Genomic DNA, 25,542 nt, shown 5'->3' with positions numbered 1-25,542 from the left:
AATTTAATTTTTATTAAATTGTGATTGAGCTTCGATATCCCCACCATATAGGGGCGTTATAGATTTATAGGTTGGGGCTTCGATGCCCTCAGTGCCTACGTGACGCTGACGTGACACTGTGGAGGGGCTTTGATACCCCCCACCATAGTGAACAACCTTAAGAGATTTATATACTGTAATCAATATCATCAATATAAACTCATGTGGATTAGCATATACTTTTTTTTATAAGATCAATGAAGACTGATTATATTGTTAATTCGATAAAACATGACCAATAGTGTATGACTTGCTATTTTCTTAGATGTTTTATTCAAATTAAGTAATTTGAATATATTCATTCTAAAATAAGATAATATTGTGTTTAATGAATCATTCTATTTTATTATATTGTATCTTTATATAAAATAATTTTGTCACCGAATCATGTATAGAGATCCAACTACTTGCACTTTTTATTGAAACCCAATTTATTAACAGGATAGAGTGTAAACAAACACAGTTAAGTTAAGCAGAGTCTATGTGAAACTCGATTAGTTTAAAAGAGCTCAAACTCGACTTGTTAATAACGTTAATAACTTTTATTTAATAAATTTATCTATTGAGATACTATGCTCTTTTTATAAGTAGAAACTTCTAAAAGGAAGATTGAGATACAATTCTTGATATCTTGATGGCTTGATTGATCCTATATAGTTGTATTATTAGAAGAAGAAAAGGTAATCATGCCATATTTCCCAACCTAGGATTGTTGACAGAGTCTTTAATAATTGAAACATTTGAAGGGTTTTCAAAAGCTTGTCACAAAAAGATGGGCACCAATGCCCATGGTTGGGTGGTCTTTAAAGCACCTATGGTTTTTGAATTTTGGTAGGTCATTCAAGGTTGAGAACCATGTGTTTATATGGTCCTCAATGGGTTTGTAGCTTCCTACCAAGGACCATGTTTGTTTAGTAGGGAAACCTTTGAAACTTTTAACATGGATTAGGTTCTATTTATAGAATTCACAATTGTTGTACATTGCTAAATAATGAATCTAAAACTAAACTTAATTAATCAGACACATGTACCTTTGTAAATAAAGTTGTACCTTATCATACGAGAATACGAGATCGAACAATTAATAGATCAAAGCCTAAACAATCAAAATTAATAATATTGAAATTATATAATGTAATCAAATTTTTAAATATCCATGTAACACTAGAATTTTAACACTTTTGGTTTACTCGCGGCTGAAGCTATGAAGTTACTTAGCCGTGTTCAACGGGTCATGCATAGCAATGTTATGATTTCAAGATAAGCAAATGTAGTTTTTAAAATATTGAATTTTGCAATTCAAAAAGGGGTAGCGGCGCAGCTTGTTGCCTGCTTGCCTTCTGTTTCGATGTAATAAAAAACTTACGAATAAAATGGATGTATGTTTAAAACTAAAAAAAAAGATATAATATACTTTAAAAAAAGACATGATATACTTTAACAATAATGGTTAATAAACCCGTTAATTTAGTATGTAACTTTGGTTTTTCCCTTTCTGGTTAGAATTTTCTAACCGGTAAGAGTGTTTTTAATTCAAGTTGATGGTAAAAGAAAAAACGACAACTAGAGCAGCAACATCACGATATATTTAAGTAGCATTGTTTCTTTTTACCTATAAATTTGTCTTGTATATTGATAGGACTACACTTTCCAAATCACTTCTTTGCTCCACCATCTTTGCTACAATAATCCACCGGTAACAATTGCCATCACTCTACCAACATAAAGGTTATTCCAATTACCAAAAGAAACATTAAGCTTAGTCAAGTTTGTCTTTATACGATTAAGATACAGATAACCTATTATTTTAAATTTTATAGTATAAATATTTTACTATTTTGTTACTAACCTTTGACCTTGGGGCATAATTTGACTTGTGTTAAATTTCCGAAAAAATATATGTTTACGAATGATATTATGACATTAAGTTTTGGACCCACAGGTGATTAATAGTTGATTTGCCATTTTGTTATGTATTTTGAGACTTTTAGATTGTTTTATCTATTTCCATGTTTATTGTATTTCTTCTTAGGAATGCTAGTTATGTGTTGTTAGGTGTTTATATCGATTCTAGGAAATAACACATCGTCTAAGTCTATAGATAAGTTTGAAGATTATCTAAGTATGTAAGTATGCTTGTACATCCGGAGACGTATGGTTCTATCCTAGGAATCGGAATATCAACCAAGTACTTTCTTAGGTATCCTTACGAAACCATTTCTTTTTTATGATTTTATTAATTTTGTTTTTGATGCTATACTATTATGATATTTCTAGTTTCAAGTTATTCAAGTTTACATGAAAGGTACAAGTTACAAGTCTACATGTTAAGAGATATAACTTTATATGAATACAAGTTACAAATTTCTGGATTTTGTTATCGTTTCACTGAGCATCATACTCATACATGAGTTGGTTTTGGTGTTTCTGTGCATGTTAGGCTACCAAGACCATACTAGAGGGCTGCGAAGAGTGTTTGATAACTTGAGAGAGCCTTACATTCATTACTAAGTTAAGAGCATGCATTTGATTCAAATATTGTGAATTTGTGATGTTTTAATTATTAATGGAATGTCGTTTGATGTCTGATTTCAGTAGTAGTGATACATTAGCCCTAGCCGAGTTAGGGTATTACAATGCAATTCCTAAGTCCCTAACCGAACCATAATTTAAATCCAAGAAAAAGAAAATATAAAAAGGTGCAGAATAAATAATAAAAGTCAGTCATAATTCTCAAGTTTCGACAATGCTGAATACATCTAGTTATTTAATTACTAAGATGATGATGACGTCTCCTAATAGCATAATGTGTTTATTCCTACTAAAATTATGAGGATTCAAGCCCTATAAAGTTGACATTAGATTGATTTTACGAGTTATATATATATGTATCTTTGAAAGATTACGGATATACACATTTATAAGAAATAATTCCGTAATATTAAATTGATTTTACAACTTGTCTAACTAAGTTAAATGAAGTAAGAATTAAACCATGATTGAAACTTGAAAGCGATTGGAGTTCGATTGCTTTCATTTTAAGTTTGATATATCACATGACATGAGGATAAGAGAACTTGAACAATATTGGATGTCATATTCTTAAGATACAAAATGGAGTTGTATTCCACCATCCAAAGTGATAGGAATTTTTTGTGGGGTCTTATTTCTTTTAATTAATCTATTAGCATTATGTGTTTATCTAGGCCGACAAGTTAGTTCCCTTTTTTATTTTTAATAAACATTCCTTCACATAATAACATTCTTGTCTTTGAATTTTTAGAATGCTTTACATTTTACACACCAGTTATTCTGGAAGCTGTTGTATTTATGAAAAAAGTTCAATAGATTATGCATAATAACTTATCGACACTGAATAAAGCTTTGTTTTCACAGAACCGGTTTTGTCATTCATAAAGAGGTTGCGGCGCAATTTGTTGTCCGTTTATCTGTCTTATCTCCGTATTATAATTGGATCCTTGTGAAATATAAATAAAACTAGATTTTATCCCCCGTATTACGGGGGTTGTTTTACATTATTCGTTTTTAATATTTATATATGTATATTTAGATTTTAATTTTATTTATTATAAAAAAGTTAATAATTAATATACTTGAGGTTTGATGATAAAATTGTTTCACAAATAAATGATATGTTATAATCCGGTTTAAAAACTATCTAGGTTTGGTGATACCCATTACCCGTTTATTTTATTTATTATAAAATTGTTTATTAATTATAAATAATATATTTTTTAAATAAAATAGGATATTAATTTTTAGTAATCCCTATTTTATAGGATTTTCATATCAAATATTTGATGAGATTAATTTTTAATATAGTGAGATGTTATAACCAGTTTAAGAGCTATCTGGGTTTGGTGAGACCTTTACTCGTGAATTCGGGTCAAATGCGTGAAAAATCTTCATTTACAAATAAAACAATCTGATGGCTTGAGAGAATGGTTGTTTTACACTTTTTGTTTTTTAATATTTATTTTTTGGATTTTAATTTTCTTTATTGTAAGAAAGTTAATAATATACTAAGGGTTTGATGATAAAAGGGTTTCATAAATAAATGATATGCTATAACCCATTTAAAAGTTATCTGGAGTTTGTAACCCATGACCCGTTTATGTTTTTTACTATAAAATTGTTTATTAATTATAAATAATATCTTTTTCTTTTTAAATTGAATATTAAATTTTAATATATCTCTATTTTATAGGATTTTCATATCAAATAATTGGTAAGGTTAATTTTTAATTTAATGAGATGTTATAACCCGTTTAAGAGCTATTTGGTTTTGGTAAGACCCATACCCATGAATTTGGCTTAAATCAATGAGAGACCTTCATTTAGAAATCAAGCAATCTGGTGGCTTCCATAAAAGGATGAAATGACCACATCATGACACATAGGATTTTAGAATCTTCGTTTATATATATTATAGATATTATTCATTAAAGATGTATATCTTGAAATAAAATTTTCCGAGAAAATATAATTGTTTTAATTTTTATTAGAACATCAACTTAAATATTCATATGATCTACACATAATTCTATTCTATAGTCTATGATGTCACACCCTCAAAATCCACTAACGGAGTTTTACCGTCAGAGGGTGTGAACTAACAGGATCGGAATCATCAGTTATAATCAAACCATAAAACAAAGTTTCAAAACCATGAAAACGTTTACGAGTAATTAAATGCGGAAGCGTAAAACTATATAAAACAATGTTACGTCACGCCGGACGACTTAAAACCCAATGATCACAGTTTAAAATAAGTTTGCATAGTTAAAAATGTTTCAAGCAATGCATGTTCCTAAACCGCGCGCCCGCCTCGGCTACCTGAGAATAACATACTAAAAGTGTCAACACAAGGTTGGTGAGTTCACAAGTTTAAATAAAAATAAAGCGATTAGCGTTTGCGTTCAGCGTGTTGCGTTAAGCGTTTTGCGTTACAGCGTTTTGCGTTACAGCGTTTTGCGTTACAACGTTTTGCGTTACCAGATAGTGTTATGTCAATTATATATCTATAGGTAGCTAGCCTATAAAACAAGTATCACTAAGTGTTCGACACCGAAGCTGACTGTTTATCAATTTGCCTTGCCACCAGGTCATCCAGACCATGGTATGTGTTTAGCCAAGATTACACCCGCTCGACCTCCAGTCGAGTTTAGCGTTGGGTGGGGTTTGTCAAACCCAGTAGTACTACTCAACAGTGACTCGCTATTATCCAAATATTAACCGGTTCGATGTTATGAAGGACTTTAGTTTACGCGTTTGCCACTTAGTCTTTACAAGTGATATATAATCTATATTAACAAAATATTAAATGCGTTTTCGGAGTATGTTATCTCCTCCAAGTGAAAAACATTTAAAAACAGTTAAAAAGGGGAAAGTGAAACTCACCGTTTGCGAAGAAATTCCCAAATTAAATCACCAAGATGCGCGTCACAGAAAAACTCTCTCTAGCGTTCTAAAACAACAAAGAGATTTTTCTAAGTGTCGGAATATTATCGAGTCTCTAGACCCGGCACATAATACCTATGCACATAACATGTTTCGTGTTTCGTTTGTGGATCGTGTGTGACTTTAACAAGTGTAGTTGTGATACATTACATGTGTAAGCAAGTATTTTCGTGTAATGTATTCATAAAGTACATCACTAGCAATTACTCCCCGTAAGGGCAATTTGGTCAACACATAACAATTAACTAGTCATTATTCCCCACGAGGGTAATTTGGTCAAATCATGACAATCAATTAGCAATTATTCTCCGCAAGGGCAATTTGGTCAAAACATAACAATTATATAGCAAGTATCATGTTTCATGCATTTTCACCAAATTCAGCAGCTAGTTTCACCGAGACAGAAATTCTACTTGAAAGATTGTACTATCTCACCGATCATAGTATCACAATTAATTTACCAAAAATCATCACAAAAGCATATATGTCTTAGGTTTCCAGAGCATATTTTATTATATTTTTATTCCACATAGTTTTCTCACAATCATCAAATCATTACAGCAAACTCATAACAGTCAAATTCATGCGCAACAGAATGTTATTTGAAATTCCCGTTAAACAAAAAATCCAATAAATGCAAGACCACTTGGGTTAGGTTCCTAACTAAATAAGTCAACTTCCAGAAGTGGAACCAACCCAACTGGTCTTGTAGTTCATGAGATATAATATTTACAAAACAATCTAACAGCAGGTCTAACAGCTCAGCTTTGCACAACGTTTTTGTAAAATCATAAAAGTTAACTTTTACTTGTCCAAAAATTACAAATTTATATTCTTTAGAAACTAGACTCAACCTAGTTTACTGTAGTATCAATAACTTCAACCAATTTTCACATTTACACTTCGTTACAGTCACTTAAACATCAAATACACATTCTGTCCAGAAACTGTTTGCATCCAAACTCAACATATTAACTATCTATGAACTATCATGCATTCATATAACACCCTAGACTCCATAAACACCATCCATGCACATCAATTACACATTACATACATGATTAGGTTTTTTGTTTGAACTCAAATCATAGACACAACAATTAACGTGTAACAATATCAATACTAGTTATCATATCATTATCAAATCAACAACAATCATGTTAACTTCATACATACACATAATCGGCCATCTAGGGTTTGTGATTAACCCAACAAACATCAAAATCAAGTATAAAGGATGCATAAGATAATCGATTATACCTTCCTAGCACCTAATTCTTCAATCAAAAGCTTGAATTGATGGTTGTATGTGTGGTTATATGTGACGGCAGCCAATGGAAGATGGAGGGTGGGTTCCGATCGGGGTAGGAGGAAAAGAAAAGAAAAAGTGTGTTAGGGTTTGTTTATTGTTATTATTTATAGAATACTATGTTACACTTTGGCCCCTCCACTTCTAAGTATTACTTTTCCTAGCTTAAACTAACTTGTTTACATCTTGAGTTAACGTTTATAACCATGTTATCACATAACACATAAGTCTAACACATAATTATCACATAATTATTGTTTTGACATTTTTCGTTTATTCACCAATTGTTTGCGTCAACTCGTTTGCGTTTCGGTGCAATTCCCGAAAGACTACACATGTAGTAAGTGTTAAGCGTCATTTAAACTCTAGTTTAAATGTAATGAAGTGTGCGTTATAGATTCAGTGATCTTAAGTTTGAATTGACGGAGTTGAGTTAACGGAGTTAACCTGAAATTGACGATTGTCACATCATTCCCATGTTAAAGAATTTTTGTCCCGAAAATTTGAGTCAAGTCGTGATGAGTGTCTGAAAAAGTAAGAAAAATTTTCAGTTTGTCATATATGATGAGACTCGAACCCCCTCGACCTTAAGGAAGGGGTTAGGAATTGACACATCAGGATATCATTAGGCTAAATACTATTTGATTTTCATTTTATTCAAGAATGCAGATCTCTAGAAGACTGGTTGGTTAATAAGATTGTTAGAGGATTATAAGGATTTTCACAATCGCTAGTTACGTTTTACGGTGGGAAACAATGAACTAGCAAATGGTATTAGCGACTAATCTTACCAGCGACATTATAGGAATCTATTGGCTCATTGCATTTGAGGGCTGAGGCTGCCAAATATCATTTTCCACTTATGCATCTATGGAGTTTTTCTTTGAAAAACATAGGTTCATGCATCTCTTTAACGAAAAACATATCCACTGAATCTAGAAATTATTTATAAGATATAGGTCATAGGAAAATGGAAAATTGGATTTAATAATCCCAACTTTCTGTTATTGGCCGATAATAATTCCAATTTTGTTTATTCCCACCAGTGATCCCAAATTTAAAAATGTTAGCTCTCAATGGTCCCCCGTTAAAAAAAAACCTAACGGTATTAGATTTTTTTCGAATTTCAAACTGATTTTTTAGGAATTTTGATCGGAAGAATGATACGAGTCGATTGATGTAAAACTTATCTCGAAATGATACTCCAAACAACTTAATTTTTGTTAATTTTAAATTCACACACCCGATTTGAAGCACTAATCAAGCCATTTGAAGCATCATTTCGAGCTAAGTTTTACGTTAATCGACTCGTTCCTCCTTCCGATTAAAAGCCCTAATACATCAGTTTGAAATTCGGAAAAAACTTAACGGCGTTAGGTTTTTTTTAATGAGGGACCATTGAGAGCCAACTTTTTTAAATTTGGGACCACTGGTGGGAATAAACAAAGTTTGGATTATTATTAGCCAATAACAAAAAATTGGGATTATTAATAAGAAGATGAAACCGAACACAATGATATTATTATTATTATTTTTAATTTGCAGAAATGAGAAAGCCCAGCATCGAATTAATACATATGTGTGTATTTGTATAGATGTGTATAATATATTTTGTTTTTCCATTTTCAAATAGAAAACCCGATAAAACATAAATAATTATTTATTAAAACAAAATATTAGTAAGTCTTGAACTTATAAAACTATAAATCAAAAGATTGAGTGGCATTAAGTTAATCAAATCCACCATTTGCATCACACTCCACCCATTTTAGAAATACAATCAAATACTTTTGTTCGCTTGCCTTCTGTTTCAATGTAATCATAAACTAAAATCTTGATGCAACATCATTGTCTAATAATATAAAATTTTCTCACAATTTGACAAAAATATACACACGTATCATTCATTAAAATATTTAGCAATTATTTTCTTTTGGTTTTATTATACCAATTAATATGTTTACTAGAAAATGTCAAGTATTAAAAGTGAAATTTAGCTATATTCAAACTAAAACACACAACATTACATGAAATTTTCCCCATTTTGATGGATGTCACGAGAAAACTAATTAACTTTCAGTCTATAACTCTATTAACACAATCAAATTGAAAAATTTGTGTTAGTGAACCGAAGAGTAATTAACATCCAATATCAATGTTTATGCACCAAGTATCTCTAATCGGTGACCACATACGATTTAACCCGTTTTGGGGTTAATTAAAATTTTTGGCTTTCGCTAAGAGTATTATCAGCGTAAGAAATTTCTTTTACTTGATCGGAACCGACAACTAAATAAAATAAAGCCGGTGGAGTTATAAATAATTATATATATATATATATATATATATATATATATATATATATATATAAAACTAAAATTAAGACAGAAAAAGAATAGTTAGAAAACCATAAAACCAAACCCCATTATCTACGTTTAAGTGGATAGAATGCAAATGGGTAGTGTTTTAAAAAGTGGTATGTATCGGTCGGTTGAACCGGTTATATCGGATTCTGGTAAGGTAACCGATATTTAGAGCTTAATATTTTTGGACGGTTTGCTAGAATATCGTATCGTCATTTTTAAAAAAAAATACCGGTTTAAACCAGCAAACCAGTTTTAAACCAAGATATTTTTGATACTTTTTGGCGCCATATATTTTAATAATGATTTTTAACCTAGCGGATAAGGTTGAAACGAGTAATCATAGTAAACGACGAATCACTAATAAACAAATTTTGTATCCTGCAAATCCAAGATTGGTTTCTTTACATTGTTTGTAATTGATTAGGTTTCTATTTGACTTATAATTGTTCATGAGTGATATTTGATTCATGTTTGAGGTTTACTAATATACTTTTGAGTTAAGTCGTATTTATATGGAATTACAGGGTAAACTATTCAACCCGACTGAACCTCCCGGCACGTCTCGGTCCAACCGGTTATACCATTTTTAAACTATATCTGGTATGAGTAAAATTCCCGTTTTTAAAACATCTGGTTTAGCCCAACTTTTTGTATACTAAACCGTTTACTATAAAGCTCAAGCCCAGATTCAGTAAAACTCTTTAGGTAGCCCTTTTTGAATAAATTGAATGTTTGATGCATAATATTCACAAATTGCAGGGAATTAATACTTCAATTTTCATAAGTTAATGAATTATTTCAAAACTTTTTCTTAATATTTTGTCCTAAGCTTTTACCTGCTTATTAATTTTTCTATGTTTTAATCTTTTATCATCATGTTGTAAACCCCCTATGTTGAGATTATATACATCTTTTTAGTAGTTCGTTTTGTTTTATTTACAACTTACAAAACATAAATCCTACATTTTTGGTTCAAATGAAGAGGGTAAGATTTGAATCACGACACTTGGCCCTACTGGGTGTATAGTAGGTACTCCGCTCCCTTCATTGTAGGTCGAGGATTCAAATCATGTAGGAGGTATGCTAGGGGGATTTATGAGTAGTTTAATCGTTAAAAAAAGTTCCGAATTTATTACTTTATTTGCTACACATAGGAAGTATTTGCTAACATTTTTTAATAGTTTTCCCTTTTATTTCCATCGGTCGATTGAAAATATTTCTTTTGTCTCCTTGTGAGATTCACCTTAGATCTTCCCCGCATATAATATTTAAGGTTTTCTCCTTTAACCGAGTCAGGTTGCTTTAAATAATCCGGATCAATCGTCTTCAAATGTTAAGATGGAGAAGTTAAGGAAACAAGCACGTTTATGTTGGTCAAATGTTTTCTCTTTCTAATTATCTTGTTCTCTAATTTACTCATTATCATATTTTATATTTTACTAGAGTTAACTATTTATAAATATGAATTCCGTTAAAATTGAAGCATTTCTGCTTTCAAAACTCTTAAAACTACATAAATATTTTATGCATAATTTAATAAATATTTATCATACACCTTTGTTTTCTCTATTATTTGTAGATTCAGCCATTCCATTAGCAATACAAACCATATATATAAAAGGTTACATGGAATGGTTTAGTACAAGCATTCAAATACAAAAACTACATATAAATATTATTCTGCGCCCGTGTTACGTGACAAAACAATCATCCTAGAGCTTGCTGACAGATTCAAAATCTTTCCACTCGTGTTTTTTTTAGACCACATGTTGAGATATATTACGCAACACTTCAATACAAACGGGATTTATTAGATAATCACATGCCCTGAGAATACCCGTTTAGCAACGACATTGACCTGAATTCTGCATCTAGGTCACCCATAAAGCCTGAGTTCATCCCGCCTGAAAGCAGGGACCCCCTGAGTCTTCTAAGATAAAGCCGGTATTTTTGCACCAAATTCTTGCAGTTGTGAGGAAAAAGATCTTCAATGCATTACATAAAAAGTCAATAACGAACAAAATGTCTAATTTGAAAAATGTAAGTATTTTTCAGTATGTTTTTCCGTTATGTTATGGAATAAATAGTACTAAATTCAATAAGGGCTGCAAGGTCATTTGTTGATAGTCTGAGGGCTGTTTTGTATAGGGTGGTTAGTTTGTTTAAGTACTCAAACTAACCTAGCAAACTATTACAAAACAGCCCTCAACCTATCAACAAACGACCGAGCAGCGCTTATTGTATTTAGTACTATTTATTCCATAAGACATTAGCAACCCATTTCATTTAAAAAAAACAAAAATAACTTTTACTTGAAGGTGTATGGCAACGTTCTCTCTCGTTAACCCTGGGACATTCATCAGCTCCAATACCCTCTTCGGGACCACCCCTGCATTCACGCAAATTCAACAATGTGAAGGGTAAATCAATATTTTCACATCAACTCGTTAACAATTGAAAACGAGTAAAAAAAAATCATACTATCAATTCCAAGCTGATTAACCGCTCCAACAAACTGTTGATGAAGTTCAAGAGACCAAACAACCGAAGCCCTTGCTGACGGGTTATGCTTTCGAACCACGTATTGCCATATGTTACCCATATGTTACGCAACGCTTCAATACGAACGGGCTTTAGTAGATAATCACACGCCCCGTGTGTAACACCTCTCATAATTACACTCTCGCTGTCATCGGCCGACATCACTGTAACAAGGGTAAATTGGTCAAATCACATAGTCTTGATCTAGCTAATCATTAATCAAGAAACCAAAGAATCCAAATTTTATTAAAAAGTCAAAAATGGAATAATTGACTTACTGATAACAGGAAGATCCATTTCAAGCCCAATATGTTCAAGTAGTTTGAATCCATCCATATCAGGCATATGAACTTCAGTAAGCACAACATCAAAACCATTTTTATTTTCCCTTTAGTGATAAAGCTACTTCAGCTCTGTTACACTTAGTCACTGCAACATTTGACCAAAAAAAGTCAAAATTCAACAATTTCATATTTATTAATTTTCATCAAAAGTTTAAAACACAAAATATTACAACAAGATTTCAACAAATCAAAACTAGTCAACATGAATTAATAATTTAAAGCAATATGTATACATAAATAAATAAATAAATAAAATTAAGTTGAAATTTATCAAAGATGTGTGAAAATTTAATAACTCTGAATAATATCCTAAATCTAAATGGTGTTTTTTTCTTTTTTTTCAATTTTCTACCACAAAGTTTTAATCTTGATGGATTTTTATAGATAGAGCAGTATCTAGAGCATATAATAATAATAATAATAATAATAATAATAATAATAATAATAATAATAATAATAATAATAATAATAATAATAATAATAATGAAGAAGAGCAAAAATGTTAAAAAATGATGAAATCTAATTAAATGAAAATTGTAAATTAAGATAAAAAGGGTATACATATTTAGCAATTGAAGGCATAAATAACCAGTGAGTGTGTATTTAGTGTGTGTTTGCATGTACCTTCATAGTTACATTGTCTAAGCATATTTTCTAAGACCATAAGACGAGTTGAGTCACCATCAACTACAAGCACCCGTAGACCGGCCGGAAACTGATCAGGGACACCGCGGTCACCACCCGTGGAACTGGACATCATCTGTATGTTATTTTGGAAAATTCAGATTATCCAAAGAAGAAGAAAGAGAAGGCATGAAATTATAAGTTGGTTTTATTGAGATTTATATTAGCAAGCTCATGGCTAGTGTTACAATTTCTAAAAGTTTTTTTTATCTTTTACTTGCTGATTAGAAAGTAGGTCTCTTTATTGAGTGTGAATCCAGCTCATGTATGATGTTAACCTTTTCTTTTCTTTTTCTTTTAACGATATGCATGATTGAAAGGTTTGATTATTGTAATAAGTTTTGACGTACAATGTGCCCTACCTGGAACATGTGAGTAGTGTATATGTTATACGCCGGATGTGAGCGTATATTTTTGTAAGTTAGGGTTTTCTCAACCTCCAACTTGAGGGGAGATGTGAGCGAATATGTTATATGGTTTGAACATATACGGAGTATATGTTATACGTCGTATATGTTATACGCCATATATGTAATTTGCTTGTTTTCTTGTTTTGTAACTTTTCATTCTGATTGAAATAAATTTTTCTTTCTCTGCCTCTTTTCTTCTTTTTTTTTCTGTGTCATCGTCTTCAACGATTACAGAACAATAGTGTTCACATTTCAAAGCTGCTCTACTTCTTAGTTCTTACAATTAGCTCTGTCGTAAATGCATATAGTGGTGCGTTTAATCCATTACAATGGTGATATATAACACATTACGATATGTGTGTACATGCATATATGTAAATTATTGCTATTTTTCTCATGCCTGGAACCAAAATAAACTCTAATTCATCATCAAGACGGACATGAGAGTCGTCATTGTTAGCGACGGAAAGGCCAACGTTAATCTTTGGTAATACCGGGTTAGTTAACAATGATGTACCTCTGGGTAGCCCTTTGCTATTCTTTTTAGGCGATTGTCGGGATAGGAATCTTTTAGCGTCACACTCCCCTCATTAGGAAAACAAAAATCAAATATATTGTCTTTATGATCTTGAAAAATATTAGACCCAAAAAAAAAGTTTGACAAAAATAATTAATATAGGTGTAATTAATTTTTATAATTATTAACTATATAACTATTATACATTTGGTTAAAAGAGTTACATATTTATTAAATTGTTATGAATTACTTAAAATAAACAATAACAAATCTAGAAATTTGGTTCGCTTCGTTTTTTTCAGTTTTCATTACACGCAAAACCAATCCGTAAGTTCGGTTTTTACAAAAACATAAAATCGAACCGTCGGTTTATGTTTTGGTTCGGTTTTTTCGATGTTTACGGTTTTTTCACTGTTGCACACCCTGTTTACGCGTGTTGCCGAGTTTAACAAATGAAGAAAAGAAAAAAAAATAAGATAATAGAAATGTAATGCGAGGGAAAGATTTAAATCTCTAACCAAATTACCAAACTAAAAATTAGATTATTAACACTATATATATATTCTCTTAAACGTTTTGTTTTTTAAAATTATTCTTTTCAACCAAAACCGTTACCCTCCCGCTCTGTTTAGTTTCATTTCAACATTACACACAGTCGTCTTCCCCAAGTCGGCATCCCCTGTTTCAGCTCCAATCTTCCCCAAATTCATCGATTGAACACCTTCAATCTCAATAGCCACAAAAAGATTCAACCAATTCACACCAAACCCACTTCAATTTCCCAATTCTTCATCTCCCCTGTTTCAATTGTTTCAAATTTCCCAATTGCTCTGTTTTTAAACATGTCAGAAACAGAGTCTGTTGAAATCAGACAAGTATGGAGTGACAATCTTGAACAAGAATTCAAACTAATTCGAGAAATCGTTGATCAATTTCCCTACATTGCAATCGATACCGAGTACCCTGGTGTTGTGACTCAACCAAATAACGAATGCAAGAACATTAATGATATCACTTATCACAAATTAATGGTCAGTGTCAATTTAACGAGAGTGTTACAATTAGGATTAACATTGTCTGATAATAATGGAAATCTTCCCATTTGTGTGTCCGGGACAACCGGGACCGAAAAGCCCTGTATTTGGCAGTTCAATTTTAGAGAATTTAACATGAAAGAAGATATTTTGAAAGAAGATTCGATCGAGTTGTTGAAAAGATCCGGGATTGATTTCGAGAGATTTAGGGAAACGGGTGTTGATTTTTTTCGATTCGGGGAGCTTTTAATGTCGTCTGGAGTCGTGTTGAATGATAATATTTGTACGGTTAGTTTTCACGGCGGGTATGATTTCGGGTACTTGATTAAGTTATTGACTAAAAAAGAATTACCCGAATCTCAAACCGAGTTCTTTAAGTTGATAAAGATGTTCTTTCCTATGGTTTACGATGTAAAACATATGATCACGTTTAGTAATAGTCTTCATGGGGGTTTGAATAAAGTCGCGGGAGCCTTAAAGATTCAACGAATTGGGGATAGTCATCAGGCGGGGTCGGATAGTTTGCTGACTATTCGTGTGTTCAAGAAAGTTAAAGATTGTTACTTTGGCGGGTCTATAGAGAAGTGTGCGGGTGTTCTACACGGGTTAGGCGTGGAAACTAAGGTGCAAGATAAGTAGAAAATGTTCGAATTTTTTTCGGGTTAAAGTGTTGATGCATCTTAGTATTGGAAATTAGTGTTTGATAACAAGTTTTAAAGATTTTGGTATATTTTTGTCTAGGCTTTGTGTTTCTTGTAGGCTTGTTATTGTGATTATACAGTCTAATTGTGGATAACTTGATAAATGGATATTGGTTTATAACTGTTGTATTTGTGAGTTTATTGAAGATTTAATTGTGACAAGAATGTACAAATATTCAGTTGGGGTTGTTTCATGTTTATTGAAATTGTTTTTGTGTTTATTATGTTTTCATAATACTTATATGATGATTATTTATAAGCGAAATAAGTTATTGTGAATTCAACAATGTAAAGTAACTTCTCCCAAGCTGCATAAGGATAAGTTAATTATGTATGCATAAGGATTCTTGTTTTGAAATGCTATGTATCTTTGCTTGGAAGAGCTTTGAGGTCTTGCTTTTGGCTCAACATAATTATAAACATGTGGATCAACCTTTGGCTGAAATTGAATTAGCAATTCCATGATTTCCCCACCTTTGAGGGATGGCTATGAGTCGGATTTTGATATTAGCAACTCCGTGTTGTATTCTAAAACTGTATCCTAAACCCGATATTATAGGTTTCTGATTACTCAATACTCGTTGGGTATGTGAGTTACTCTTCTAGTATCAGGATCCCAATTATTCTTCGGTAGTTAGAACTTAAAAGTTACCAGTTAGAATTCTCGAAAAATGGTCTCAAAACCGACTTAAAATATCAAGTATTAAGTGCAATTCTAAACCTTTAATAGCTTCCAAGTTTCAAACAACTTCAGTATTCCAGTTATCATTTTTTTTATATAATATATCATATTAGATATTCGGTTTCAATACACGTAAACAGACATGTATTTCATACCCGAATATCATCAGTTTTCGATCCCTAACGTTTCGGATCCCGGGATACCTCGCCGGATTCATATTTTTAAAACATAAGGGGTTGTATAATATTATTTAATATATTATAAGGTTATATCTCATCCAAACCACCTTTTTTGATGGGCCAAAATCAAACAATTCACCAGGAAACAAACACAAACACAAACACATATCATCATTTCATGCAAAACTTTGATCTCTTATTCTCCGATGGCCAACTTTCAAACCCATCAAATTCCGGTGATCATCGTAACCATACGCTGTCATTTCGATTATTATTAAAAACCCATATTCATCTTCCTTGTAACACCCTTTTCAAATCATAAAAATACCAACCAGTTTAATGGCAAATGCCCATACAATAATATTAATCTCATTCTATTTCCTCATACCCTTTTCAGATTCAAACCTGAATTGCCCGAAAACCAACACGTCGGTTATCAATTTCACAACACAATTTAGGTACGAGGATCATTTAGTATCATAAATGACTGTTCTTTTAAGGTTCAAGAATTTGATATGATCAAAGGTGGTTCTGATGTGTATTGGTGGGGTGCTGTTGGTGATTCTTATCAGAATTTAACATCCGGGTTCGTCATATCTGATCAGAAATTAAACTCTATAACTTATAAAAATGAAAGCTTTACTGTTTCTTTATTGAGTAATGTTACATGGGATAATATTAAGGTTGTGTCCATTTGGAAGACATCTATGGATTCTGATTTTGGGCATGTGGTGTTGGAAGAGAAGATGGATGCTCCGTCGCCTGCTCCTGCCCCGGGTGACCATACTAATTTCACGGGTGATTCGGTTGTCAAGATTGACGGTGAGCCGACTATGTTTGAGAATTGTAAGGTTTTATCGGATAAGTATAGGATTAGATGGACAGTGAGATCAAGGAACAATGTGATTGATATTGGGCTCGAGGGGGCGGTTGATGTTAGGGATTATATGGCTTTCGGGTGGGCTGACCCGTTTAAGGATAATGATAATATGCTTGGTGCTGACGTGGCGGTCACGGGGTTTACTGAAATGGGATTGCCTTTTGTGGATGATTATCATATTACTAAGTATAGTGAGTGTAGTACTAACAAGAATGGTAAAGCCGAGGGCGTGTGTCCTGACACGATGTATGTTGATTCGGATGACCGTTATGATAAGGATTTGGTGAATAACACGATGTTGGTTTACGGGCATAGGAAAGATGGGGTATCGTTTATTCGGTTTCAGAGACCGTTGAAATCTATTGACAAAAAGTATGATTGGAACATTGATGTTAAAAAGAACATGACTTGTGTATGGGCTTTAGGGTTAATCAAGCCGCCCGACTCAAATGGGCCTTATTATTTTCCTGAAAACCATGGTAAGACGTACGGTCATGTCCACATTAACGTTTCTGAGAATGTAAACAATTGCGTGGGCCCGCTTGATACAAAAAACAAGCAAGATCAAGACCTTGTGATTGCGGATGAAAAGGAGCCACTTGTAGTGACTTCCGGGCCGGGCTTACATTACCCTAACCCTCCACACCCTTCAAAAGTTTTGTATATTAATAAAAAGGAATCTCCAGTTTTACGGGTCGAAAGAGGGGTCCCAATTAAGTTCTCAATCCAAGCGGGCCATAATGTGGCGTTTTACATCACATCAGACCCGCTTGGTGGGAATGTGACATCAAGAAACCGAGTTGAGACGGTTTATGCAGGTGGGCCTAAGGCCCATGGGGTGAAGTCCAAGCCCAAGGAGTTAATATGGGCCCCTGACCGGAACACTCCGGGTCAAGTGTACTATCAGTCTTTTTACACTGAAAAAATGGGTTGGAAAGTTCAAGTAGTCGATGGAGGTTTAACCGATATGTATAACAATAGTGTTCTTTTAGATGATCAACAAGTTTCATTCTTTTGGACACTTTCAAAGAAGTCAATATCGATTGCAGCCCGAGGGGAGAAGAAAAGTGGGTATCTTGCAATTGGGTTCGGGTCAAAGATGGTGAATAGTTTTGCTTATGTGGGTTGGGTTGATGTTAATGGGAAAGGCCATGTTAAAACATATTGGATTAATGGTAAAAATGCCCAAAGTTTGCATCCGATGAATGAACACTTGACGTATGTTAGATGCAAATCCGAAAGAGGAATAATCACTATGGAATTCACCCGCCCGTTGGATCCAAATTGCGAGGGAGATAAAAAGATCGAGTGTAAAAACATTGTGGAGCCCACTTCACCGTTCCCGGTTATTTGGGCCATGGGGGCTAAGTGGTCTCCTGACCACTTAACCAAAAATAATATGCATTCGGTCACAGGTAGCAAGCCCGTTAGGGTATCGCTTATATATGGCTCGGCTGAGGCCGAGGAGGATCTACGGCCCGTGCTGGCAGTGCACGGGTTTATGATGTTCCTCGTGTGGGGTATGTTTCTTCCGTGTGGGATCTTGGCCGCACGTTACATGAAACATGTGGACGGTGATGTTTGGTTCAAGATTCATGTCTACTCTCAATGGTCGGGTTTGACAATAACCTTTCTCGGGATTCTTTTTGCAGTTGCCGAGCTTCGGGGGTTACACATGGACTTGTTACACGTTAAAGTTGGGATCTTCACTGTAATCTTGGGTTGCATACAACCGATTAACGCATACCTAAGACCAAAAAAAGGTGACGGGCCTGAAAACCCGTCACCCCAACGAGTCATTTGGGAATATATACATTCTTATTGTGGAAGACTGGCGGTTTTTGTTGGAATTTTTGCTATTTTTAGTGGGATGAAACATTTAGGAGATAGATATGACGATGAAAACGTTAGGGGATTAATGCGGGCCTTTGTATTTTGGGTTTTGACGGGCGTTTTAGTTGTGTTATATTTGGAATATAGACGGAAACGATATATAAGAGAGAGGATTTTCTGGTTAGGCGATTGGGTTTTGGGTAATGATGATGAAGATGAAGAAACTAAACTTTTAAGGCGAGACCGGATACATGGAGTGAATGTGGAAAAACTTGCGTTTTCTTCTGAAAGATCGGAAATTCAGCTTGAGCCTTTGACGACATAAAGTTTTCAAAAACCGAGCAGTCTTTCAATAAACATACGGGCGGGTTTTCAAGAACAGGTGTATTTCAAGTGTATATCTTTTGAGTTTCTTGCGCCTTAGCACATTTTTTATGTGGCGGGTCACGTTAGTTCTCCGGTAATATACTGTTTTCGTACGGATGTTTTCTTTTATGGAGCAGTTTTTATTTCATTTTATAGGCATATATGATTATGTTCTTAATAAAGATTGCATTATTTGGAATGGTCATGTTCATGCCATATTTTGTTATAAATATAAAAGTACAGGGGATATAAGTGTAATAATAGATAGCTGCAACAATATTAACAGCCATGGGTAACCAAATTAACTACCTTGTACTTAACAGCAACCTGAATAATGGATGAACAGAGTTCTATACTTAAATATTAATAATTTTTTCTTTATAATTATGATTATAAGCATAAATAATGATATACACAATTGTTTTGAAGTTTTCGGTTTCAATGTAATCTCATATTTTTATCATTAAACTGGCCGAAACTCGACACCACATACAATAAGACCAGACATAGTTCCTTCGTAACTTGTGAATTTCAAATTCACAAGGATACGGTCATTTTTAAGTTGATGGTTTGAGTTAAATTTCCAGACACAAACCTCCATCCATCCATCTTCCCTTTGTTGTGGAACCCGAGTAATGTCATGTGTATTCCATGGGCTTGGGGGTATAAAGTAAAGAATTTCATACTCTTTGTTCCCTTGGTGGAGTACATCTCGTACTTTCACCGGGCAATGCAACCCGTGACATGTTTCTGAAAGCTTGAATACAAGGTAACACACATATTCTGTATCTTGTGACAACATTTGACTTTCAATCGTGCAATTGATACGAAATATTTGCTGTGGTAAAAGTTCAATCACCTCTTGGAATCTGCATTTATGATATATCAAGTGATTCGTTCATTACATACTTCTTAAAAATAAAGTAATTAGACTCAAGAAATGAAATTTTCTTCAACCGATATTTTTTTCAATAACACAGTAAAACAATGTTAAAAAATAACCCATGCACGATAATAAACAAGGCTATGTTTAATGTTTATCTTTTAAGTTTATTATTTTTAATTTGAATAATTCAGCTATAAACTTGGTCTTCTAGTTGAGTCCGAGTCTTATGGTTTGATCTGTTGTAATTCTCTCTATTTAAGAGAGTTTATTTTTCATTCCTATGTATGCAATCTGGCAGCTATTCAATATCAATCAAAAAACCTTGTTTCAATCAACTACCTGTTCTATTTGTTCAATATTGATACCATCAGATTGGTACTAGAGCACCAGATATTGATCAATTGTCCTCGTCAATAAACCCTAATCCTCATAAAAAAAAAAACCCTAACCCTTTTTTCATGGCCGAGCAAACCAACATCCTACCTTCAGGTCCAACTCCAATCCCTGTGTTCAAAGGAGAGGGATATGAGTATTGGAGCATCCGTATGAAGACGATACTACAATCACGTGATCTGTGGGATCTAGTACAAGACTGTGTTGGTGATTCTGAAAAAGATCAAGGCAAACTAAAGAATGCTCAAAAGAGGGATGCACATGCTATGGCAATAATACAAGAAGCAGTGCATGATTCTCTATTCTCTCGCGTTGCTGCAACCTCAACGGCTAAAGAGACGTGGGAGATTTTAAAGATGGAATTTCAAGGCGATTCACAAGTCAAGGGTATCAAACTTCAAGACCTTAGACGTGATTTTGAGAACCTCTTCATGAAAGAAGGAGATGCCATTGGAGACTATTTCGGATGTGTTATGGCACTTGTGAGCCAAAAGAGAGCCTATGGCGAAATCATTGCTGATCGAGTTGTTGTTGAGAAAATAATGCGTAGTCTTGCTCCCAAGTTTGATTATGTAGTACCATCGATTGAAATAAACAATGATCTTGCTTCTCTCACTCCTGTCAAACTCATAGGGTGTTTACAGTCTCAAGAAGAAAGGATAAACAGTAGAACGCCTGAGAAATCAAAAGGGAATGGCGAACATGCCCTACAAACGATGCATGACTCAAGCAAACAAAGAAGCAACTCCTTTAGAGGCAGGGGTCGCCTTTCTATGAGAGGAAGGGACCGTGGAAGATTTCAAGATTATTCTAAGATTCCATACTTTACACACTGCAACAAGCATGGCCACTATAAAAAGGACTGTTGGTACAACGATGATCCAACAGCAACGGTTGCTACAGAGAATGAATCTAATCAAGAAATGATGAGAGACTTTTCATGGCGGGCTCTAACAGATGCTGAATCAAGTAGTAATGATGTTCACCTTTCGTTCTTGGACTCAGGGGCATCTAATCATATGACAGGAGCTAAAGAGTGCTTCACTCAACTTGATGAAAGTTTCAAGATCAGTGTGAAGCTTGGTGACAAAAAGGAATTAGCTATTCAAGGAAAAGGGACAGTCAAGATCACGACTTCAAATGATAAAACTAAATTTCTAGATGACGTCTATCTTGACTCCTCTTGCATATTTATCTTGTCCCAAAAACACACCATCTTTGGATTGATAAATTTCTAGACCCAAGGAGCCCCAAATCAGTCATTTCAAACACATCTTTCATTCCACTCTTGAACTCTGGAATAAGGTTAGGGCATGGACTTGTGCAGATTATATAATCTACATACATACAAACACAAATGACCTTATGATTACCATAATCATAATACTACGTAGTCTTACTCCCACGTTTGATTATGTAGTACCTTTGATTGAAATAAACAATGATCTTGCTTCTCTCACTCCTGTTAAACTTGTGGGGTGTTTGCAGTCTCAAGAAGAAAGGATAAACAGTAGAACGCCTAAGAAATCAAAAGGGAATGACGAGCATGCCCTACAAACTATGCAGGAATCAAGCAAACAAAGAAACAACTCCTTTAGAGGTAGGGGTCGCCTTTCTATGAGAGGAAGGGGCCGTGGAAGATTTAAAGATTATTCTAAGATTCCATACTGTACTCATTGCAACAAGCATGGTCACTATAAAAATGACTGTTGGTACAATGATGATCCAGTAGCAACGGTTGCTACACAGAATGAATCTGATCAAGAAGATGATGAGAGACTTTTCATGGCGGGCTCTAACAGATGCTGAATCAAGTAGTAATGATGTTTATGTTTGTCTGTATGTAGATGATATAATCTGCATAAGTCCATGTCCTAACCTTATTGCAGAGTTCAAGAGTGGAATGAAAGATGTGTTTGAAATGACTGATTTGGGCCGCCTTAAGTTCTTGGGTCTAGAGACTTATCAATCCAAAGATGTTGTGTTTTTGGGACAAGAAAAATATGCGAGAAGCTTACCTAAAAACTTGATGTCATGATCTTCACAGTTTAGAAGAAAACTTGATGATAAATCAGAAAGGTGTATTTTCATAGGTTATTCAACCCAAAGTAAAGGTTACAGATTGTATAATCCTATTATTCAAAAGTTTATTACCAGGAGAGATGTTAAGTTTTTGAAAAGGAGAGATGGCAATTGACATGCCAATATCAATCCCAAACCTTTGAAGCCAACTTTATTAATCCATTCCCAATTCCTACAGATGAACCCTCTCAATCACACAACCACCCTATGCCTAAATCACCTCTACCTCACAATAGCCTAACTACAAACACTCTAAATAGCCTAAATACAAACTCTCCCTCTATACCAAATCCCAACCTAATAAATTCTTCAACAGCTTCTACTGCACCCTCACCTGTTCATGTTATACCTGAATCACAACAGGATAACACCTACACCCCAACCTATCCTCCTAAAACAAAAGGGTTGAATGAAGTATATGATAATGTTGAGAAGGTTAATGTTGATAAAGATTTCTACAGTTGTCATTTTGCTTTAAATGCAACTAATCCTATGCACTTTGAAGAAGCATTCAGTAAAAAAGAATGGTAGCATGCCATGACAGAAGAATTGGAAGCCATTAAAAGAAATATGACCTAGGATTTGGTAAAGATGCCACCTGGAAAGAATCTAGTGGATCTGAAGTGGTTATACAAGACTAAAATTGGCGATAATGGGCCTGTCCTACACCATAGGGCAAGGTAGTTGCAAATGGGTACTCTCAACAATAGGGTATAGACTGTTAGGAAACTTTTGCTCCAGTTGCACGATTTGAAACCATCAAAGTTGTCTTAAGTGTTACAGCTCAAGTGGGTTGGTACATACATCAACTAGATGTTAAGTCAAGCCTTCTTGAATGGTGATTTAATTGAAGAGATCTATGTTGAACAACCTCAAGATTTTGTTGTGGAAGACAAGGAAGATCATGTATACAGGCTAAAGAAGGCACTTTATGGCCTCAAACAAGCTCCAAGGGGCTTGGTATGGCAAGATAGATGGATATTTTATCTCAGAAGTGATAATGAACCTAACTTATATGTTAAGAATGATGGTAATCATAAGGTCATTTATGTTTGTCTGTATGCTGATGATACAATCTGCACAAGTCCATTTCCTAACCTTATTGTAGAGTTCAAGAGTGGAATGAAAGATGTGTTTGAAATGACTGATTTGGGGCTCCTTAAGTTCTTCTTGGGTCTAGAGATTTATAAATCCAAAGATGGTGTGTTTTTGGGACAAGAAAAATATGCAAGAAGCTTACTTGAAAAGTTTGGAATGGTCACATGTAATACCGAAGAGACCCCCATGAATACTAATGACAAGCTTGCTTTGGAAGATCAGGCTAATAAAGTAAATGAGGTAACTTATCAAAGCCATGTGGGAGGCCTGATCTACCTAACTCACACTAGACCAGATCTTGCCTATGCGGTGAGTGTGGTGGCTAGATTCATGCAGTCACCCTCAAAAATACACCTTGTATCTGCCTGGAGAATTCTAAGGTATGTAGCAGGAACCTTGCCATATGGTTTGTGGTATGAAAGAGGAGTCAAGATAGAGTTGATTGGCTATATAGACAGTGATTGGGCAGCATGTGCTGTTGATAGGAAAAGTGTTCCTGCTAATGTATTTACACTTGGTAATGGTGCAATATCATGGAGTTCTAAGAAGCAATCAACAGTGGCATTGTCTGGTACAGAGGCAGAATACATTGTTTCTACCACGGCTACTTGTCAGGCTATTTGGTTGAGAAGAGTCTTAAATGATCTTAGGTTTCCACCAGATCAAGAAACTGTGATGTTTTGTGACAATAAGTCTACAATCAACGTAAGTAAAAATCCTATCATGCATAGTCGTTCAAAACATATTGAGCTAAAGCATCATTTTATAAGAAAATGGTCAATCAAGAGCAGGTGAGACTTGAACATTGTAACACTAATGATCAGTTGACAGATGTTCTAACCAAGGCTGTGACTCGAGAAAAGTTTGTCTACTTCAGGCATTGGCTTGGATTAATGGAGCATGAGCATGGATCAAGGGAGGGTGTTAAAAAATGACCCATGCACGATAATAAACAAAGCTATGTTTAATGTTATCTTTTAAGTTTGTTATTTTTAATTTGAATAACTCAGCTATAAATTTGGTCTTCTAGTTGAGTCCGAGTCTTATGGTTTGATCCGTTGTAATTCTCTCTAGTTAAGAGAATTTATTTTTCATTCATGTATGCAATCTCGCAGCTATTCAATATCAATCAAAAAGCCTTGTTTCAATCAATTACTTGTTCTATTTGTTCAATATTGATACCATTAAATAGCATTTCAAATTATCAAAGCTGATTTTTCATTAGCAAGCTTGGAAATTGGAATATTTGGATAAGCATAGTTGACCAAATAATGGAGGTCAATAAGAAACATAAAGAAGTTAGTTAGAGTATTAACCTGGACTGAGATGATGGCTTTGAAGTAAAAAGCTTCACATTAGAGAAGTTGTGCAGAGCTTCCTTCACCGAAAGCATCAAATGCTTCTTCCCATTAACTTCACTTAGTGCAAACTGTTCATCAAAGATTTTGATTTCTTGAGAACTTATAGTTTTTTATTTTTTATTTTTTTTTTAATTTTCCTAAAGATGAATTTGTTAGAAATTGAAAAAATGAAAAAAAGTACCCTCTTATTCCCATAGTTAATAGATTTTTTAATTGTTTTTTCAAAATTAGTTGACAATGGTTGCTCCTGATCTACATTCAAGTTTGATTTCAAGACTTGTTGGACTTCCTGCACCTTATTGATTTCTTTTACCTGTACAAAAATTGTTGCACCATGTTATATAAACTAGTATATA

At 33.9% G+C, this 25,542-nt stretch overlaps 1 protein-coding gene, 1 long non-coding RNA gene and 2 pseudogenes across 2 annotated transcripts; 2 read left to right on the top strand and 2 right to left on the bottom strand.

Annotated features, from left to right (window-relative positions):
- Positions 1-11,398: 11,398 nt before the first annotated feature.
- On the bottom strand, positions 11,399-12,886 carry LOC143609049 (two-component response regulator ARR2-like). Its single transcript, XM_077083915.1, has 4 exons — positions 12,705-12,886; positions 12,015-12,165; positions 11,677-11,900; positions 11,399-11,584 (listed from the first exon to the last, which is right to left on the bottom strand). Exons 2-4 carry the CDS (start codon positions 12,079-12,081, stop codon positions 11,555-11,557), a joined length of 321 nt encoding a protein of 106 aa, XP_076940030.1. The 5' UTR covers positions 12,082-12,165; positions 12,705-12,886; the 3' UTR covers positions 11,399-11,554.
- Positions 12,887-14,448: 1,562 nt separating this feature from the next.
- LOC143609047 (putative CCR4-associated factor 1 homolog 10 pseudogene) lies at positions 14,449-15,486 on the top strand (annotated as a pseudogene).
- A 1,118-nt stretch (positions 15,487-16,604) lies between these two features.
- LOC143609046 (cytochrome b561, DM13 and DOMON domain-containing protein At5g54830 pseudogene) lies at positions 16,605-19,325 on the top strand (annotated as a pseudogene).
- Positions 19,326-19,794: 469 nt separating this feature from the next.
- LOC143609043 (uncharacterized) lies at positions 19,795-25,506 on the bottom strand. The gene is made up of 3 exons (XR_013149364.1): positions 25,368-25,506; positions 25,142-25,254; positions 19,795-20,235 (listed from the first exon to the last, which is right to left on the bottom strand). It is a non-coding gene; the product is annotated as an uncharacterized LOC143609043 (long non-coding RNA).
- Between the last annotated feature and the right edge of the window lie 36 nt (positions 25,507-25,542).

This window comes from Bidens hawaiensis, unplaced genomic scaffold (genome assembly GCF_021521415.1).
Source record: "Bidens hawaiensis isolate Kalapana, Puna unplaced genomic scaffold, B.hawaiensis_p1.1 tig00419488_1, whole genome shotgun sequence".
Classification (NCBI taxonomy): Eukaryota; Viridiplantae; Streptophyta; class Magnoliopsida; order Asterales; family Asteraceae; genus Bidens; species Bidens hawaiensis.
The sequence above is the reverse complement of the archived record's forward strand: the minus strand, read 5'-3'. Positions and strand labels throughout refer to the sequence as shown.

Coding starts and splice junctions, on each gene's coding strand:
- LOC143609049 (XM_077083915.1), bottom strand. CDS start 12,081: ATGCCTGATATGGATGGATTCAAACTACTTGAACATATTGGGCTTGAA. Junction 11,901..12,014: donor AATGGATCTTCCTGTTATCA/GTAAGTCAATTA, acceptor CCCTTGTTACAG/TGATGTCGGCCGATGACAGC. Junction 11,585..11,676: donor TAATCAGCTTGGAATTGATA/GTATGATTTTTT, acceptor GCGTGAATGCAG/GGGTGGTCCCGAAGAGGGTA.